At 42.3% G+C, this 16070-nt stretch overlaps 1 protein-coding gene across 2 annotated transcripts; it reads left to right on the forward strand.

Moving 5' to 3' along the window:
* The first annotated feature begins 1113 nt into the window (after window positions 1-1113).
* Window positions 1114-14502, forward strand: nr1h5 (nuclear receptor subfamily 1, group H, member 5). Of its 2 annotated transcripts, XM_031868874.1 has the most exons (11): window positions 1114-1146; window positions 4563-4737; window positions 9785-10180; window positions 10297-10437; window positions 10547-10671; window positions 12278-12376; window positions 12468-12564; window positions 13064-13180; window positions 13267-13356; window positions 13473-13586; window positions 13942-14502. In XM_031868874.1, exons 2-11 carry the CDS (start codon window positions 4641-4643, stop codon window positions 14142-14144), a joined length of 1479 nt encoding a protein of 492 aa, XP_031724734.1. In that variant the 5' UTR covers window positions 1114-1146; window positions 4563-4640; the 3' UTR covers window positions 14145-14502. The 2 variants fall into 2 exon arrangements, with proteins under 2 accessions (XP_031724734.1, XP_031724733.1); XM_031868873.1 differs by lacking the exon at window positions 1114-1146 and having other exon boundaries at window positions 4175-4737.
* The last annotated feature ends 1568 nt before the right edge of the window (window positions 14503-16070 follow it).

Below are 16070 nucleotides of genomic sequence, written 5' to 3' on the forward strand. Positions count from 1 at the left end.
GATTCTGGGCTGATTTTTTGTTTTTGTTTTTTTTTCTCTACGAATTAAAAAAACTCTGCTCTTGCGAAGAAACACTCTGGGGTCGCTTCCTCCCCTACAGTTTGCTCTCTTCACCTCCCACTTTTTTCAGCCCAGCAGAGGTCAAGGCCTGCTCTTGGCCTTGATGTAGACCTTTACCCCTTTGCCTTTGCTAACCTCAACCCCTGCTGACTGTGTTCGACCTGCTCCTGGGAGGCCTTGACAGCCGTGTTGTTTTTTGTCATTAGCAGATTCACACTGGCCTCTCAGTTGCTCCCTCCTCCCTCATAACACCCACGCATGCACACACTTTCCCCCGCTATCAAACATAATGCAATCACGCATAGTCAACCAGTAAGGGCCCACCCACCAAGAAAGCAAGGTCAGTACAGAAACTATCTTGGCTTCAGTGTGTGTGTGTGTGTGTGTGTGTGTGTGTGTATGTGTATTTTGGGGTGGAGGGTTGTGAAACAGTGGCAGAGAGATTGCTGAGCGGGTTGGAGAGTTAGCAGGAAGAACAGTGATAGGGAACATCCATCCATCACAAGGATGAACAAGAGGCTGTTTATAAACACTCCATACTGGGAATTTGTTAATGAGATGATTCCAGTTGCTACAAGTAGTGCAGGAACGGGGTCCCTTGTGACTCGGAGAGGTTGCCAGTTCAAATCCCTAGTCCAACCAAAAGGCCCCATGCTGGGGGATTTTATGGTAAATTTAGGATAGTGTTGAAAATATATCTAATTTACCATGTCAGACACCCTACACTTTACCTCTGAATGCTATTGTTGTCCAGTTTCACTTTTCATGTTTCCCTCAAATATTCCCCATAAAAGGTTTATAAATAATGTATCCTCCTCACTGACAGACTTCTGTCCTGCAGGAGAACATTTACAGGAAAAGAAGATCTTTGGTCAGGTTTCCGCACGTCCAGCTAAAACACACATCAAGAGCAGCAGTCTGTTTACTCTGTGTGATTATATATGTGTGTGTGTGTGCGTGCGATTGTGTGTGTGTGTGTGTGTAAGGATGGAGGCTGGGCTGAAGTCAACATTACAAAAAGTTAGTTGGACAAAGGGAGAGGACGTCGGGACGCTCGGTGCAACAGGAAGGTTCCCACCATCAGCGGTGAGTCCACCACCTCTGCTCCTAACTAACACAACTGCAACATTAACAGAATTGTTCATAGGCCAACGCACAGATCTTTGACCTAAAGAGCAGCACGTTACTATCCTGCAGTCTGAATCAGTCTCGTCTATAAGGATTTAAAAAAAGGGAGTTTTTGACATTTACATTTATCATTTTTCTGCTGCTCTGTGTTCAACCCTTCGTTGCAATTTTAATGCAATTCCAGCCAGAACAGATCTTCAATGTGATTCACACCAGCTGATTAAAGGCACAGGTGTTAATTAATGATGGCCAGTTTCTACATGCTGCATTAGGATCCAGTGGGGGTTGAATTTAATGTATTTATTTTATATATCCAGCATGCTTAAGCATAGAATACGTAGTGACCTCAACAGATCATTGGAAATGGTTTCAAACAAATCATTTTAGTTGTGACAACTGATATTTTACATTTAACATTCCTTCCCTTGATAGCCAAGTAAACCCCCAACCACACTCACTCACATATGCTCAAACATAAGCTGTGAACTTTACTCACGAACCCAAGGCCACTTTAATGTAAGTGTCAGTTTCCTGCGAGGATCAGTAAACAGTCCCAACCATTATCGAGCTGCAGCTACCAGCCAGCAGCTCTCCGATAAAGAGGAGCTGGCGGCATGGAGGAGACGTCCTGAACAGGATTTACGATGTGCTGAATTTATCTCAGGGCTTGTACTGTGAGTGATTCAGGACTAATGAGTTCAGGAGGTTTGCACATGCACATGCCATCACTTAGTTTGAGGAAAAGTTGACTTCTTTGTCATTTTCAGTTTGCTTTGTTTAAGTTTACATTGAAATGCTAGACCTTGCTCTTGTTTCTCTGGCGCTCATCTCATCATTTTGGTACAGTTAGTTGGTTCACAGAACACAACCTAATTCAGGGAACACGCCAGAGTCCAATTTAAACTATCCGTGCATGATATGAACTTGCCCTTAAAGAGTCCCCCCCCCACACTCTCCCTCTTCTTTCGTGATTCTCATCTCCCATGGGGCGAGCCCTCATCGTCAGGCCCGTGTCCAACAATGTGTCCAACAGTGTGACACCTCCTGAAGATCCATGGCGACATTTGCACGCTCTCAGATGTTGTCCCCATCGTTCAGTGTCACTCTAAGCACTGCTGCTGCCTCAGAGGTCAGAGACAGTTGGAGGAATGGCTGATGCTTGTTTTGCCATGACACACTGATATTAATGGAGGAAAACACAACAGACCACCTCTTCTTTTGCAATGGAGTCATGCATCTCTCTAGATTATTGTAGTAATGTCAAGGAAATGATGCCTGAGTGAAGATCAAACAAGTTGGCTTAAATTAGAATAAAGTGAACTATTTGACATGACATTTAGTAGAAACTTTCAAGGTTCCCAGTGGATAAATCCTACTGACTTTCGTGATCCCCTGACTTTTCTTCCAGCCCCACCGTGAGGTTGAAGTTTGTGGGTTTAAGTCAAATATCTCAACAACTAATGGATAGATTGCCATGAAACTGGGATGAGTTGTAAGAACTTTGGTGGTCCGCTGACTTTCCCTCTAGTATCATCAACAGGTCAGATAATTAAATTGCCCAATAATCCCTGCAAAACTCATCAGCCTCAGCTGTACTGTTTAGTGCTAATTAGAGAATGTTAGCACGCTAACACGGCATCAAAGATGGAGAAGATGATATACCTGCTAAACTAAAGCTTGTTAATATTTTCATTGCTAGCATGTTTGGCTATCAAGCCGATGTTAACATTCAGCTCAAATCACTGCCGTATACAGTATATAGAATAGACAGAAATATTGTATTGTAGAATTACAATATGGAGAAACAGAATGACAATATCATATCAATGAAGTATATGTCAATGCTTCTATGATGCTGTTCTCCGTGACCTTTATCTAACCATAAAACCTTCAAAGTAATACCATCAATGTAGTTATTAGTCTAATGTTTTCACCATTTAAAGGCTTGTGGTGTTGAATGCAACTGTTTCTGGCAGTTGGACTGTTATTGTAGGTCTATGACATTCATTTGTGCTCTATTAGTTTGTGGTTTTCCCTTGAGTACAATTTATCTCAAAACTGTTTGTCATCGTGGACTGTGGTCACATGTGTACAGATTTACCCTTTGGACACAATCTTCAAAGGAAAGTCACTGTGTAGCTGGCGCCCAAATTCCTGTGTCATTTGTCACTGAGATCAATCACGATCGCTCCAGTGAGCATTACTGACGAACCCTCTGCTATCCACCAATCAGTCCTGGTTCCCATAATGAGCCAGTGAGAGGGATGATATGCGGGTGGGAGGACGCCGTTAATCCCCAGTAAGCATGCTGCATGTCAAACGGCCCTGCTCAGAGATTTACAGGCCAGTGTTGAGGTCACTCCTCTGTCTCCACTGGGCGGTTCAGGCCTCGTCTCATTTTGCTCTGCCCCGGCCTGGTTAACTGTCTGTGGGGGAGGAGGAGGTCCCAGAGCCCCTTTAAATCTAACTGCTGTCCAATATTAACTGCAGCACAAACAGAACAGCGGTAAACAAAAGCAAAGTAAACACACTCCCAAAGGCTTGGAGGACAAACATGGACGGACAGACAGACAAACACACATTAACTGTAGCAAGCTTCACAAGCAGTATTTAGTCCACGAAAAAAACTTTTAACAATTGATTTAATGATGGTAAATACTTTATTCGACTCATCAGATTAAACTGAGGAAAATAATTCATTTTTTCGAGCCCAGCTGTTGCCCTCTGGGATACATCCATTCAGACCAAACCTCAACACACACACACACACACATACACACAGAGACACACACACACACATACACGCACAGACACACATTCAATTTTCAATTTTAATTTCAATTCAATTCAATTCATTTAGTATCGCCCAAAAACCCAAATTTGCCTCAGAGGGCTTTACAATCTGTACACATACGACATTCTCTGTCCCGGGACCCTCACATCGGAAGAGGAAAAACCCCCCCCCCCCCCCCAAAAAACTTTAACGGGTACACTCAATGAGTGTTGGGTGTCCTTCACTCTGTGGGATAAAGTCTCCATCTTTCCCTCCATCCATCCCTCCCTGCCGTCGATCTGTGAAGTCCCCGGCCAGGTCCAGCTGTTTGGACCCCAGTCACATCCCTGTCCTTCCTGGGTGTCCCCACTTTCCCTTTCGTCTATCCCCCGGGGACGATTAAGACCTCCTCCAGCACATCATCCACCACAGACCAAGAGCCAGCTGCACTCATCCTCTGTTTTTTAAAAATAGGCTGGGATATCAACCTCTTCAGCTAAGAGACCTGGGGATAGAGGAATGTCTCCGCACTTCCCAGATCCTTCATATCTTTGTGAATCCTCTGAGTAATTGTCTGTGTGTGTGTTTATGTCTTTGCAAGTGTGTGTGTGTGTGTGTGTGTGTGTGTGTGTGAAGATAGATCCCGTATTACTAGCTGGAGAGAGGATTTTCTGTCCAGATGAGAGAGTGGACTGAGTTGGAGATGAGCTTTTCGGCAGGGGGGTTTTTCTCTGCCTCGGATGGTTACTGCTCAACGGAGCAGCTCCAGTATTACGGTGAGTCCACACTGACACGTCTCTTCTGACTTTCTTTTCTTCATATCATTTCTTATAATAATAGATAAAGCACTGAAGATAGAATAAATGATGTCTTAGTTGGACTGTCGAAACTTGATACCAATACATTTAACACCAGGAAGAGGAAAGACTCGATATTCAGACACGAGTGTCAATGTCTTATGTGATTTGAATGTGTGGAGATATTTTAGTTGCAAAGTATTTCCAGTGTTATCAGTCAATGGTAAATTTAGTCAAATGTGTCGTTATTGGTTCCTGGTTTATTTCTAATCTGCGCTATCAACTGTTGTTTCCGCTGTTGTAAAGAGTTTCTTCACCCAAATTAGGAAAACAAATTGTCTCACTTACTGCAGATAGTTTTGGTTGAATTTCTTCACGTTTTAGATATTCACTTCTAAGATTTCAGACTCCATCCCAATACAATTGATGGAATAAAGAAAATAATATATTTAGATATAAATATATAATAAATGCATTTCCTTTGTGGTGCCTTCAGCTTTGACAATATAGATACCATCAGTGTTAAGAAAGAAAGCATGTTTGTTTGTTTGTTTTCTGTAATATGGGTGAACTGACCCTCTGAAGTGACACCAAAATGTAAGGGAGCTCTGCAGGACAGGCCCTCTAGACTGGTGTCACATCAAATAAAGTCTACTCAAGTTTATTTATGCACTATTTTTGACCCTTTTCATTATATATTCATTATATAATACATTTAACAATATCCCATATTCATCACTGGTGTTTAACAAAAGTTATGTATGGATCCTTTAAAGGTGCTAAATTTGAAATTCAGTGCATTAATATAGCAGCAAACAACTAATAACGTAGTAATGTCTACCTGAGCAGAGACTGAAGTCACTCTTCCTCTCTGTGTGTTGCAATCCGAGTTTCTGCTTTGTTTACATGGCCGCCCATGCATTTTAGTGCATGTGATTCTTTCTGTTGCGCCCCACTAGCTGGCTAACGGCCGCAGCTTTGCACTGCACTCATATGTCGGTTACAACTGAAAACAATGTCAAGGCCCACGGCGTCGTCAGGGAAGAGTAGCATTATTCAATTATTATTAGCGCTGGAGCCGATCACAGCTGGGCGAAGGCAGGGTACATCCTGGACAGGTCGCCAGGTCTGACACATAGAGACAGACACACACCTACGGGCAATTTAGAGTCATCAGTTTACCTTAGCTGCAGTTCTTTAGACTGTGGGAGGAAGCCGGAGAACCCATGCTTCCACACAGAAGGCCCGGCCAGCCCAGGTATCAAACCCTATCCCCTCTTGCTGTGAGGCAAGAGGGGCCACCACACCACCGTGCAGCCCGACCCTGCTGGCTCAGTCAGCACTCATACTGTTCTTTGTACTGTTCATGCTGTCAGCATGTTAGCTGCTAGCCGCTCTTTGTTGAGGGCCATGAGCAGGCAATAGATATGCTCTGAATTCCGTATTGTGCGCCTTTGAGTAAGTAACTCATACATTATATTGTTATAAAACAAGGATGTGACTGAACTTTCACAGTTGATGAATGAAATGAGCGTTTATTTACCACCTCTGAGAACTCGCTGACATGAAAAAAATTGTTCTTGAGGAGTTTCAGCCGGCTCGATGCATTCACAGCACGCAGGGAGGCTGAGTGTGCATCGGAGGATCTATTTATACTGACATGTATTCCCCCTGTTGTCTCCCCTCCTGCCCTCAGGAGCAGGGGGAGGAGGACGGTGGAGGCGCAGCTATGGGGGGTAGTTTGCTGGGGTTGTTTGGCTCCCTAGTGCGTGGGATGGAAGGGAGGCTGAGGAGTGTTTAGACAGTGTTCAAATGGTTTACAAACAGTGCGAACCACAGCGCTGTCACATGCAGAGAAAGCAAGGACCCCCACCCCCCCGCCACAGTCTGGTGAAGACAGGAAACATCTGGAGAGAGAACGAAAGAGGACAAAAGGATGGAGTGAGGACGGGTTAATCAGTGATGATTCTGATATTTACTCAATCAAGGGTGTCAATCAACTTAATGCACCAGTTTTCTACATCTACTTTGTCATTTGTCATGAAAACCTCCAGGAAATGTCTGGGGTCCAAAAGGTTGAAGACTGATGACTGATAAATAGTCGCAGTGGCAAAGTATTAAAAGTACCAGACCGTACCATTCCCTTTGGACTTGGATGGATCAGAGAGTGCAGGACTGGCTGTGTCCTCAACACCGAGGTAGAACAAGTCTTGGGGAAAGTGAGAGGGAGAAATGTTCCAGTTCTTTAAAGGTAATGAGGTGATGAGCAGGTGACATGGGAAGTGTATTTTGTGAGAATGCTGTGACTTCAGGATAAGAAGATTGATACCATTTTCTTATATTTACCGTGTGGCACTGATCCTCTCAACTAACTAACGAAGACACATTTTCCATATAATCCGATTGTTTTTAGCCCCCATCTTCATGCAACGTGTTTTACCCTTTAAATTTACATCTTCAGCAGTCCTGAGACTCCTGACAGCTGGGTGGGCTCTACGTTTAATCAGCGCATAAAAGATCCCACAGCAGTCCCAGTCGTGCTGGTCCAGCTGTTCTTTCAGAGGCTGCCAGTGGTCACACATGTTTTCTCAAAGGAGACGGGACTTGCAAAACACAAGCTGCTGATACACGCTCAGAGACGTCTCAGCCCGTCACAACACGGAACGGCCATTACAGACTGAATGAGGCATCCAGAAACGGGGATCAAAAACTCCTTGATGGCACTGGGAGCTCTCAGCTGCATCCTGTTTCAGCAAATTCACAAGGCCTCAATCTCAGCTTTTTATTATATCCCCCAAGAACCATAAAAGCAGTCACACGAGTCACGTAAGACCACATTCCTACGACGCTCTTTGACTTTGTAACAGCCTAATAGTGTTCCTATAATGGTCATTCATGTTTCTGTTCTTGCTATTGCACTTCAAGAAATTGTCTTTTTTGTGCATGTGTGTGTGTGTGTGTGTGTGTGTGTGTGTGTGTAGGTGTGTGTGGATGTGCATGTGCATGTGCGTGTGTGTGTGTGTGGGTGGATGCCTTGTAAACAGGGAAATCAATAGCCAGGTTTCTCATGCTCCATGTAAAAAATCATAAACCAAGATAAGACTCAAAACCAGGATACTAGTGTACATGTTAACGCATTCATCCTTAAAGGATACATTTGGTAATAGTCAATTTACTCTATTTATCTCATTGACAGCCAGTCACAAATAAACTGTTTTATATTTTCAAAAAGCTCAGTCATTTTCGAAAACTGCTGGTCACTGTAGTTTTTAGACAATGTTACTCAAAGAGGAGTAAATAGGGCATTTGTTGGGGACTATTTTTAACTGTGGATGAATCAGGGTAGGAAATTTACATATTTTTTAGGGGGGCAATTTTTGCCCCCACTGACTGAAATCCAGGGGCATTTTCAAAGAATTGGGGGCACTTTTTGAAACTTGTGAAATAACATTTAACCTTTGTTCAAAATAATAAATATACTTATTTAGGCTTACAGTATATGAGCAATTGTCATCAAATGGCAATAATAATAATAATGATAATAATAATTAGGCAGTAGTCTACAGATTCAAAGTGTTTTCTTAGATTTTTTGAACAAAAAACAAACATAAATCAGACAATCATATTCAATTTATTCTTATTTCTTTGTGGTTATTTATTGTTATTATTACATTTTTTAAACAACTATTAACAATTATTAAGTCAACGATGCCTTGATTACATATACATCAGTCATTGTATGGAATTATTGAGAAAGATATTTTTGTTTTCCTGAACTTATGCATCAGTCATTGTGTGGAATTTTTGAGAAAAACATTTTTATAGCACCTTATAAATTTAAAAAATGTGCCATTTGAAGGTACAAATTCAGTTCAGAGTTTTTACTTAGTAAAATATCTTAATTGACTGTCAGTCAGGTATTATTCATTAGCAACCCTCAAATCAAAGAATAAAGACACTTTATGCACAATTTAGGTGTATTTTCCCTTTAACTCACGAGATGCAGGTAGCATGTTTTATACTTAATGTGAATATAATTCATTTAATCTAATTTCCATTATGCAATATGTATACTTTGTTGGCATCTTATTCTGAAAACCGGATGTTCGTCTGAAGAAACCGGATGTTGTCTCACGTTAATCTTTCCGCTAACTTTCAAAGTCCTTCGCTCGCTCCCGATCTGTGCCGTTTGAATGAGTTTACCGTGAATGTCAGCATATAGGTGCACTAACATGTGAGTGTCTGCTGAGTTGACCGCAGTCACAGGTCTGATTAAGAAGCGCTCCATTTATTTATTCGTTTAGAAAGTTCGGCGGCATTTTTTGCCCCTCTCCTAGTGATATCAGGGGAAAAATGATATTTCTTAGGGGCAGTTTTGCCCTTTGCCCTCGTGTATTTCCGACGCTGGGATGAATACACGTTTGGTGCTCCAGTATTTTCGGCAGCAGGGTGAATATGTGAGATTGACTCAAAATTGACTACAGTGCCCATGTTCAACTTAATGAAGGAACGTGTCACCTGGTGCAAGAGTGACACATTGATGTGCTTCTAATTTTGGACAACAATGGAGAACAGAGGAGTACGATATGTCAGGCTTAAGCCACACAGACAGTACTTGGTGGTACATGTCTTTCTATGAGGTTTGTTGACAATGATAAAACATATAGAATATCAGCCATATCCTAAACAAATTGGATGTCAGTTACATGGGGAAACAAGGCAGTTTGATTTGATAGAATGGGCAGAAAGTCAGCACCAGTGAGGATGCACTGTTTTCCAGGAAGTGGAAAGGAAGTTCCAAGAAGTGAACAGTTTTCTAAGAAGTTCAAATTCATTTCTCATGCGTCAGATCAATAAAATAAATAAATGCCTTAATACTCTTGCTCTGATCCTTTTCCTTTTGTATCTGGATCTATTGCCAAAGAAAACACAGTTCACTCATTAGTTTTTAAACTTACATCTCTGACCCCCAAAACAATTATTAAAGTTTTTTTTTCCCCTGGACTTCCACCTTTTTCTATTCCAGACATGCTGGCTGACCCTCTGGGCTACCCCCTACAGGACCCTGACCTTCAGCTGCTCCCTTGCAGCCAACAACAGTACAGCCCCGCCAACCTGCCCTTCTCCCTCTATGGCTCTCCACCCTCTTCCACCTCCTCTCCATCCTCCTCCTCCTCTTCGCAGCCCTGCCATCCTTCGTACCACTACAGCCCTCATTGCCTGGAGGCCCCCTGTGATCCCAGCCTTGAGCCCCACTGTGGGGTCCAGGCTCAGGGGCTCGGAGTGGTAGGACTGCCCCTGGGGCGGAGGACACGGGTGGTGTCGGGTGGGAAGAGCAGGGGTCAGGAAGAGCTGTGTGTGGTGTGTGGAGATAAAGCGTCAGGGTATCACTACAATGCTCTTACCTGTGAGGGATGCAAAGGTATTTCTCCCTTTCCAATTTTTTTAAAAATGATTTTCTCCATCGCTGTATGTACAAGCTAATCTAGAGAGGTTATATTTCAGCCTCACCTGGTCCTTCTTTCTCTCTACTTGTAGGTTTCTTTAGGCGTAGTGTGACTAAAAAGGCTGTGTATCACTGTAAGAGTGGCGGTGGCTGTGAGATGGACATGTACATGAGGAGGAAGTGCCAAGACTGTCGGCTGAGGAAGTGCCGTGCTGTGGGAATGCTGGCTGAGTGTAAGCGACCTCTACTGTGATTTAACTTAAAAGTATCCAATGGAGTATTCAATGCCTACTTAAACAATGTGCATTTAACTGATTTAATGCATCTTTTTTTTTTTCTCAGGCCTTCTGACAGAGGTGCAGTGCCAGTCCAAACGACTGAGGAAAGGTTGTAAAGTCAGAGGACATAAGGAAGAGGAGAACCCATACAGCAAGAGGGTCAGCTCTACCAGCAGGCTACCGGGGCAGGTAATAGAAAGCAGGGCCGAGCCAGTCTGACTGGATAAATGGCGGTTTGTTAGCCGTGCCAGTGGCATTGCCCTATAGCGATAGCAGTGTTGGTCTGTAGATTGAGCCATTCTGGTCTAGACTGAAATATCTCAAAAGCTGTTTCGTGGATTGCCATTACATTTTGATGACATTCATGGTCCCCAGAGGATGAATCCTACTAACTTTGGTGATCCCTTGACTTTTCCTCTTGTGCCACCTGTACTTTGTATGTAGTGCTAATTGACCCTTCACTAAGCCCGCTCGGTCAAGCAGTCAGAGCCACCATGGAGTCCACACTATCACTAACTGCACTCCCTGAAGGATTATTATCTAATATTTTGAAAAACAAAAAAGTGATTTCGGAGAGAAGCAGGTGGAAGGGTCTACAGTACAGTATCTGTTTAAAGGATGTCAAACTGACCCAGCAGTGAAAACAGGTTAAAAAGATGAAGATAGAAGCTAAATCCTACACATTACAGCAGGGGTCTCAAGCTCAATTTGGCTCGGGGCCACTGCTGGTATTGCCATCTCATAGGAGGGCCACTTTAACTTGCAAGTACTACAAGAAAGCGCAATATTTTTGAAAATTAGCTTTTTTATTTCCATTTCTAGCACATTTCCGTCAGACTTAACAAAAACAGGCAAACAGCAGTTTTTATATATTTTTACATTATAAGTTTTCCTTACATTATTCTAAATTACTTATTGAATACATTTGTACTTTATTCTATTTCCTGCCAGACAGCAGGCAGGGCGTTTTGTTGCCCTGATGGAGGTCAAAGTTGAAACCCTAAGTACAGCTTCAAGATGGGCATCACTAATCCTGGACCTGAACTTGCATTTGTTAAAGTTCAGTGTCGATTAAAGTTTCTCACACAGATACGTGCTTCCAAAAAGGCACAAAAGGCTTTGGACTGTTCTCCGTGTTTAGTTGAGTCATGATGCTTAAGATTGTATTCCTTTAAAACAGAGACTTTTTCTTTGTAAATCAGGCAAAGTAGCATTTCCATTAAACTCCACAAAAAATACTGCAATGTCCATCCTTCTTGAAATTGTCTGTGTTCATCATCCACTTTCCTTTTCGGTTTGGAAAGAGACATCTTTGTTGTTCGCAGCCAAACAACTAATAAAAAGCCCCGCGTGTAAACTGCTCTCTTCTTATCCAAAACTGCCCGGTCATGTGCGGTCACCTTGACCTTTGCCATTATTTTATGCCAAACTTAGTCATTGTATAGTATGTTACAAAAATGTCATAAAACATGTCACTGAAAAGTCCTAGTATAATATGTCATACCAAATGTCATAGTATAGTAATGACTTAAATATGTCATAGTATATGCCATAAAATGTGATGAAAATGTCATGAAAAGTCATAGTTTGTCAAACAAAAATGTCATAGTCATAGTATAAATTATGTCATTGAACTGTTATCATATATTGTGTCACAAACAATGTAAAAAGTCATAGTATAGTATGTCATAAAAAAACATCATAGGGTACTTTCTATCTCTTAGTTGTTACATGAGCAAGTTATATCATAATCCTTATACTGGTTTAACCAGATGTTAACTTTCATCTACCTCAGGCTTTGTCTGCCAGTTTAACGCGAGAACAGAAGTACATGGTGGACAGGATGGTGGAGGCCCATCAACTGTACAAAGCACAGGACAGCAACCACTGCAGGGTAGGTCACAGTGTGGAAACATCGGTTGTTTTTTCCAAAAACAGTTACATTTTTACATTGCCCTCATGGTTTCCTGTGTATGTCTGCTCAGTTGCTTGAGTGGTCGTGTATAGATGAAGGGGAAGGCATGTCTGATGTTGCGTCACCCCAACTGCAACGACTGCTGCAGTTTGCCAGGACAGTGCCAGGTAAGACTCATGGGAATATGTGACCTTCAGGATCTCTGATCTGTAATTAAGTACAAGTAGTTTTTAAATAACAAGGAAACGTGAATGAGATCAAAGAGAGGGGATTCAAATGGTTTATCCCATATGTGATACATGATAATACCACTTATAAATAAAGACTTCAAAGACACACTTGTTGGCATACTTCACTTGGGAAGTGTTGTAATTGGTTTCCAAATAGACAAATGGCATAATGATTATAATAAAAAAAAAACCTACAAGATGAATAGTCGAGTAGAATAAAGGACACACAGAACTACAATATGATATAGATGTACGTACTGCCATCCATCGGCATACCATTGTGTCTAGCGAGTGATGATGAGGCATACCAGGGAGTAAATACAAAATAGAACTTCATCAAATTCTGTGATATAACCTAGCTGTCACTCAAAGAACATCATGAAAAATCAAATAAACACAACATATATCCAAACAAATAACGATGTTCCCCTCACAGGCTTTGACCTCCTGGATTTTTCTGACCAGAGCTCTCTCTTGTCCGCCTCTTCGCTGGAGGTCATGTTCCTGCTCTCAGCACAGCAGTTCTCCCACAACCCAACAAGCCCCAGTCCAGGTGAATAAACCGACACACACACTTTCAATGGTCATACTAGCAGTCTAGTTCAGTTTGATTCATACTGTGTTTTTCTCTTGTATCAGCCCTACAGATTTTCAGTATGTCAACACACAACTGGTTGAGAAACGTAGAGTCAAAGGAAAACATCCACAGTAGGCCGCTGGTCAATTCAGGTGAATCCAGAGATACAGTCACTCTCAAAATATCAAACATTTCACAGGCTGTGAAAAAAAGCAATTCACGGTATTCCTAAAAAAATGAACAATTTCCTATTTGCTGGTGTGAACAGGAGGCAGCGAGGATCTCTTCGGGCCGGTGCTCAACTTCTTCCACAGCATGGCAACGCTGCGGGTGACGGAGGCAGAATACACCCTGCTCACTGCGACAGCTCTGCTCTGCTCAGGTCAGACACCAGGAATCTGTACGTTTGGTTAGAAATAAGAAAACAGCTTTCAAATTAAGACACGCAAATGCTCTATTCCTCTGTAAATAATCAGTATAAACCCATCTGGAGCTCTTCAGCAGGGTTTAATGGTAAAATGACGCCTCCGAAGGATTCACTTATAGTCTGTGTCAAAGGGTCTGACTTTATCAAGGCTTAGAATGGCTCTGTAACTTATCTGCTCTGTAGCAGGGGTTTTCATAGTCTGACATCTGCGCCAAACAGTAATTGTTTGGCGAAGTGAGTCAGTCAATGTTTGGATACAAACACAAACAAACAGATCCAGGCGTCACAACTCTGTGTCCCTGTTCTACAGACCGTGCGTCCCTGCAGGCAGCCAGCTGCGTTGAGAAAATGCAGGAACTGATCCTGGACCTGCTGTCCAGGGTGTGCGGGGCCCAGGCTGGAGCTGCGCGAGGGGGACCGCAGAGGTTTGGTCGCCTGCTGGGTAGACTGACAGAGCTACGAACCCTTCGTCACAACTACCTCCTCCTGACAAGACGGCAGCCTGGACACTGACACAAGAGGACACACCACAAATGGTGAAAACTACCACTATCATGTCGGGGGAGTTTCATGTTTGAATTGAAGGACTAGATGATCCGGTACGAGCTGAGCAGCGTTGGATTCTTTGGTCTCACACACCAGTCTTCCACCATGTTAACTTCGGTTCATTCAGTACTGCGGTCATTATTGAATTTTAGCTTACGATGGGACTGAAATGTGTTTGTGGATTGCTGTAATTTGTTTGGACAAAATATATTTTATCAGCCTTTTTTTTTTTTAATAAGTGTTGTTATGGCGTCACAACTAACATTTACAACTAACAATACTTTTCACAATGCCGAATATTGGTAAAATAAAAATGAAACGCAGACTGTGTGCTAGCTGGAGTTCATCAGTGGAAAAGGTGGACGTCACTTTCACCACACCTGTTAGCTGTTGTTGAGCTTTTAAGCCGATGGTCTGAATACTTGATGTAAAGCATTTAAATATTTTTCAAGTGATTAATACAAATTAATACTAGAATGAGAATTGATACTACCTTTGATTTAAAAAAAACATCAACAACATAAAACTGCAGTTTCCCAAAATGTTCAAAATGTGGAAATGCTATTGAGACTAAATATTTCTTAAAACATATACAGGTACAAGCTTACGGTATATTTTTCTCATTTGATAAAATTGGAGCTCTCGACAATAAATTGGATATTCAACAGTGAATGATGGCAGTTTGGTCTTGTGTGAAATCCAAACAAAACTAAATGTTTTTTAAAACCTCACTTCATTTGTTTTAAATATGATTTAATACTCAACTTTATCCAAAATAACTATATTTCTATAGTCCAAAAAGAGATCAAAAAAAGAAATTCAAATATCAAGAACAATTAGCTCATTATGCTGTATGCACCGGCCACTTTATTAGGCACACCTGTTCAATTTGCTTGTTAACACAAATAGCTAATCAGCCAATCACATGGCAGCAACTCAATGCATCTAGACATCTAGACGTGGTGAAGAGAACTTGCTGAAGTTCAAACCGAGCATCAGAATGGGGAAGAAAGGGGATTGAAGTGACTTTGAACGTGGCATGGTTGTTGGTGGGGGCTGGTCTGAGTATTTCAAAAACTGCTGATCTACTGGGAAATTCATACACAACCATCTCTAGGGTTTACAGAGAACGGTCCGAAAAAGAGAAAATATCCAGTGAGCGGCAGTTGTGTGGATGAAAATGCCTCGTCGATGTCAGAGGTCAGAGGAGAATGGGCCGAGTGGTTGGAGATGATAGAAAGGCAACAGTAACTCAAATAACCACTCGTTACAACCAAGGTATGCAGAACACCGTCTCTGAACGCACAACACGTGGAGCCTTGAAGCAGACAGGCTACAGCAGCAGAAGACCACACCGGGTGCCACTCGTGTCAGCTAAGAACAGGAAACTGAGGCTACAATTCGCACAGTCTCACCAAAATTGGACACTAGAAGATTGGAAAAACCTGGTCTGATGAGTCTCGATTTCAGCTGCGACATTCAGATGGTCGGGTCAGAATTTGGCGTAAACAATATGAAAGCATGGATCCATGCTGCCTTGTATCAACGGTTCAGGCTGGTGGTGGTGGTGTAATGGTGGGGGGGATATTTGCACACTTTGGGCCCCTTAGTACCAATTGAGCATCGTTTAAACGCCACTGAGTATTGTTGCTGACCATGTCCATCCTTTTATGACCACAGTGTATCCATCTTCTGATGGCTATACTTCCAGCAGGATAGTGCACCATGTCACAAAGCTCAAATCATCTCAAACTGTGTTTTGAACATGACAATGAGTTCATTGTACTCCAATGGCCTCCACAGTCACCACATCTCAATCCAATAGAGCACCTTTGGGATGTGGTGGAACGGGAGATTCTCATCATGGATGTGCAACTGACAAATCTGCAGCAA

Source organism: Anarrhichthys ocellatus, unplaced genomic scaffold, assembly GCF_004355925.1.
Source record: "Anarrhichthys ocellatus isolate YVR2014 unplaced genomic scaffold, GSC_Weel_1.0 scaffold44, whole genome shotgun sequence".
Taxonomy (NCBI): Eukaryota; Metazoa; Chordata; class Actinopteri; order Perciformes; family Anarhichadidae; genus Anarrhichthys; species Anarrhichthys ocellatus.

Coding starts and splice junctions, on each gene's coding strand:
- nr1h5 (XM_031868874.1), top strand. CDS start 4,641: ATGAGAGAGTGGACTGAGTTGGAGATGAGCTTTTCGGCAGGGGGGTTT. Junction 4,738..9,784: donor GGAGCAGCTCCAGTATTACG/GTGAGTCCACAC, acceptor TTTCTATTCCAG/ACATGCTGGCTGACCCTCTG. Junction 12,565..13,063: donor GTTTGCCAGGACAGTGCCAG/GTAAGACTCATG, acceptor TTCCCCTCACAG/GCTTTGACCTCCTGGATTTT.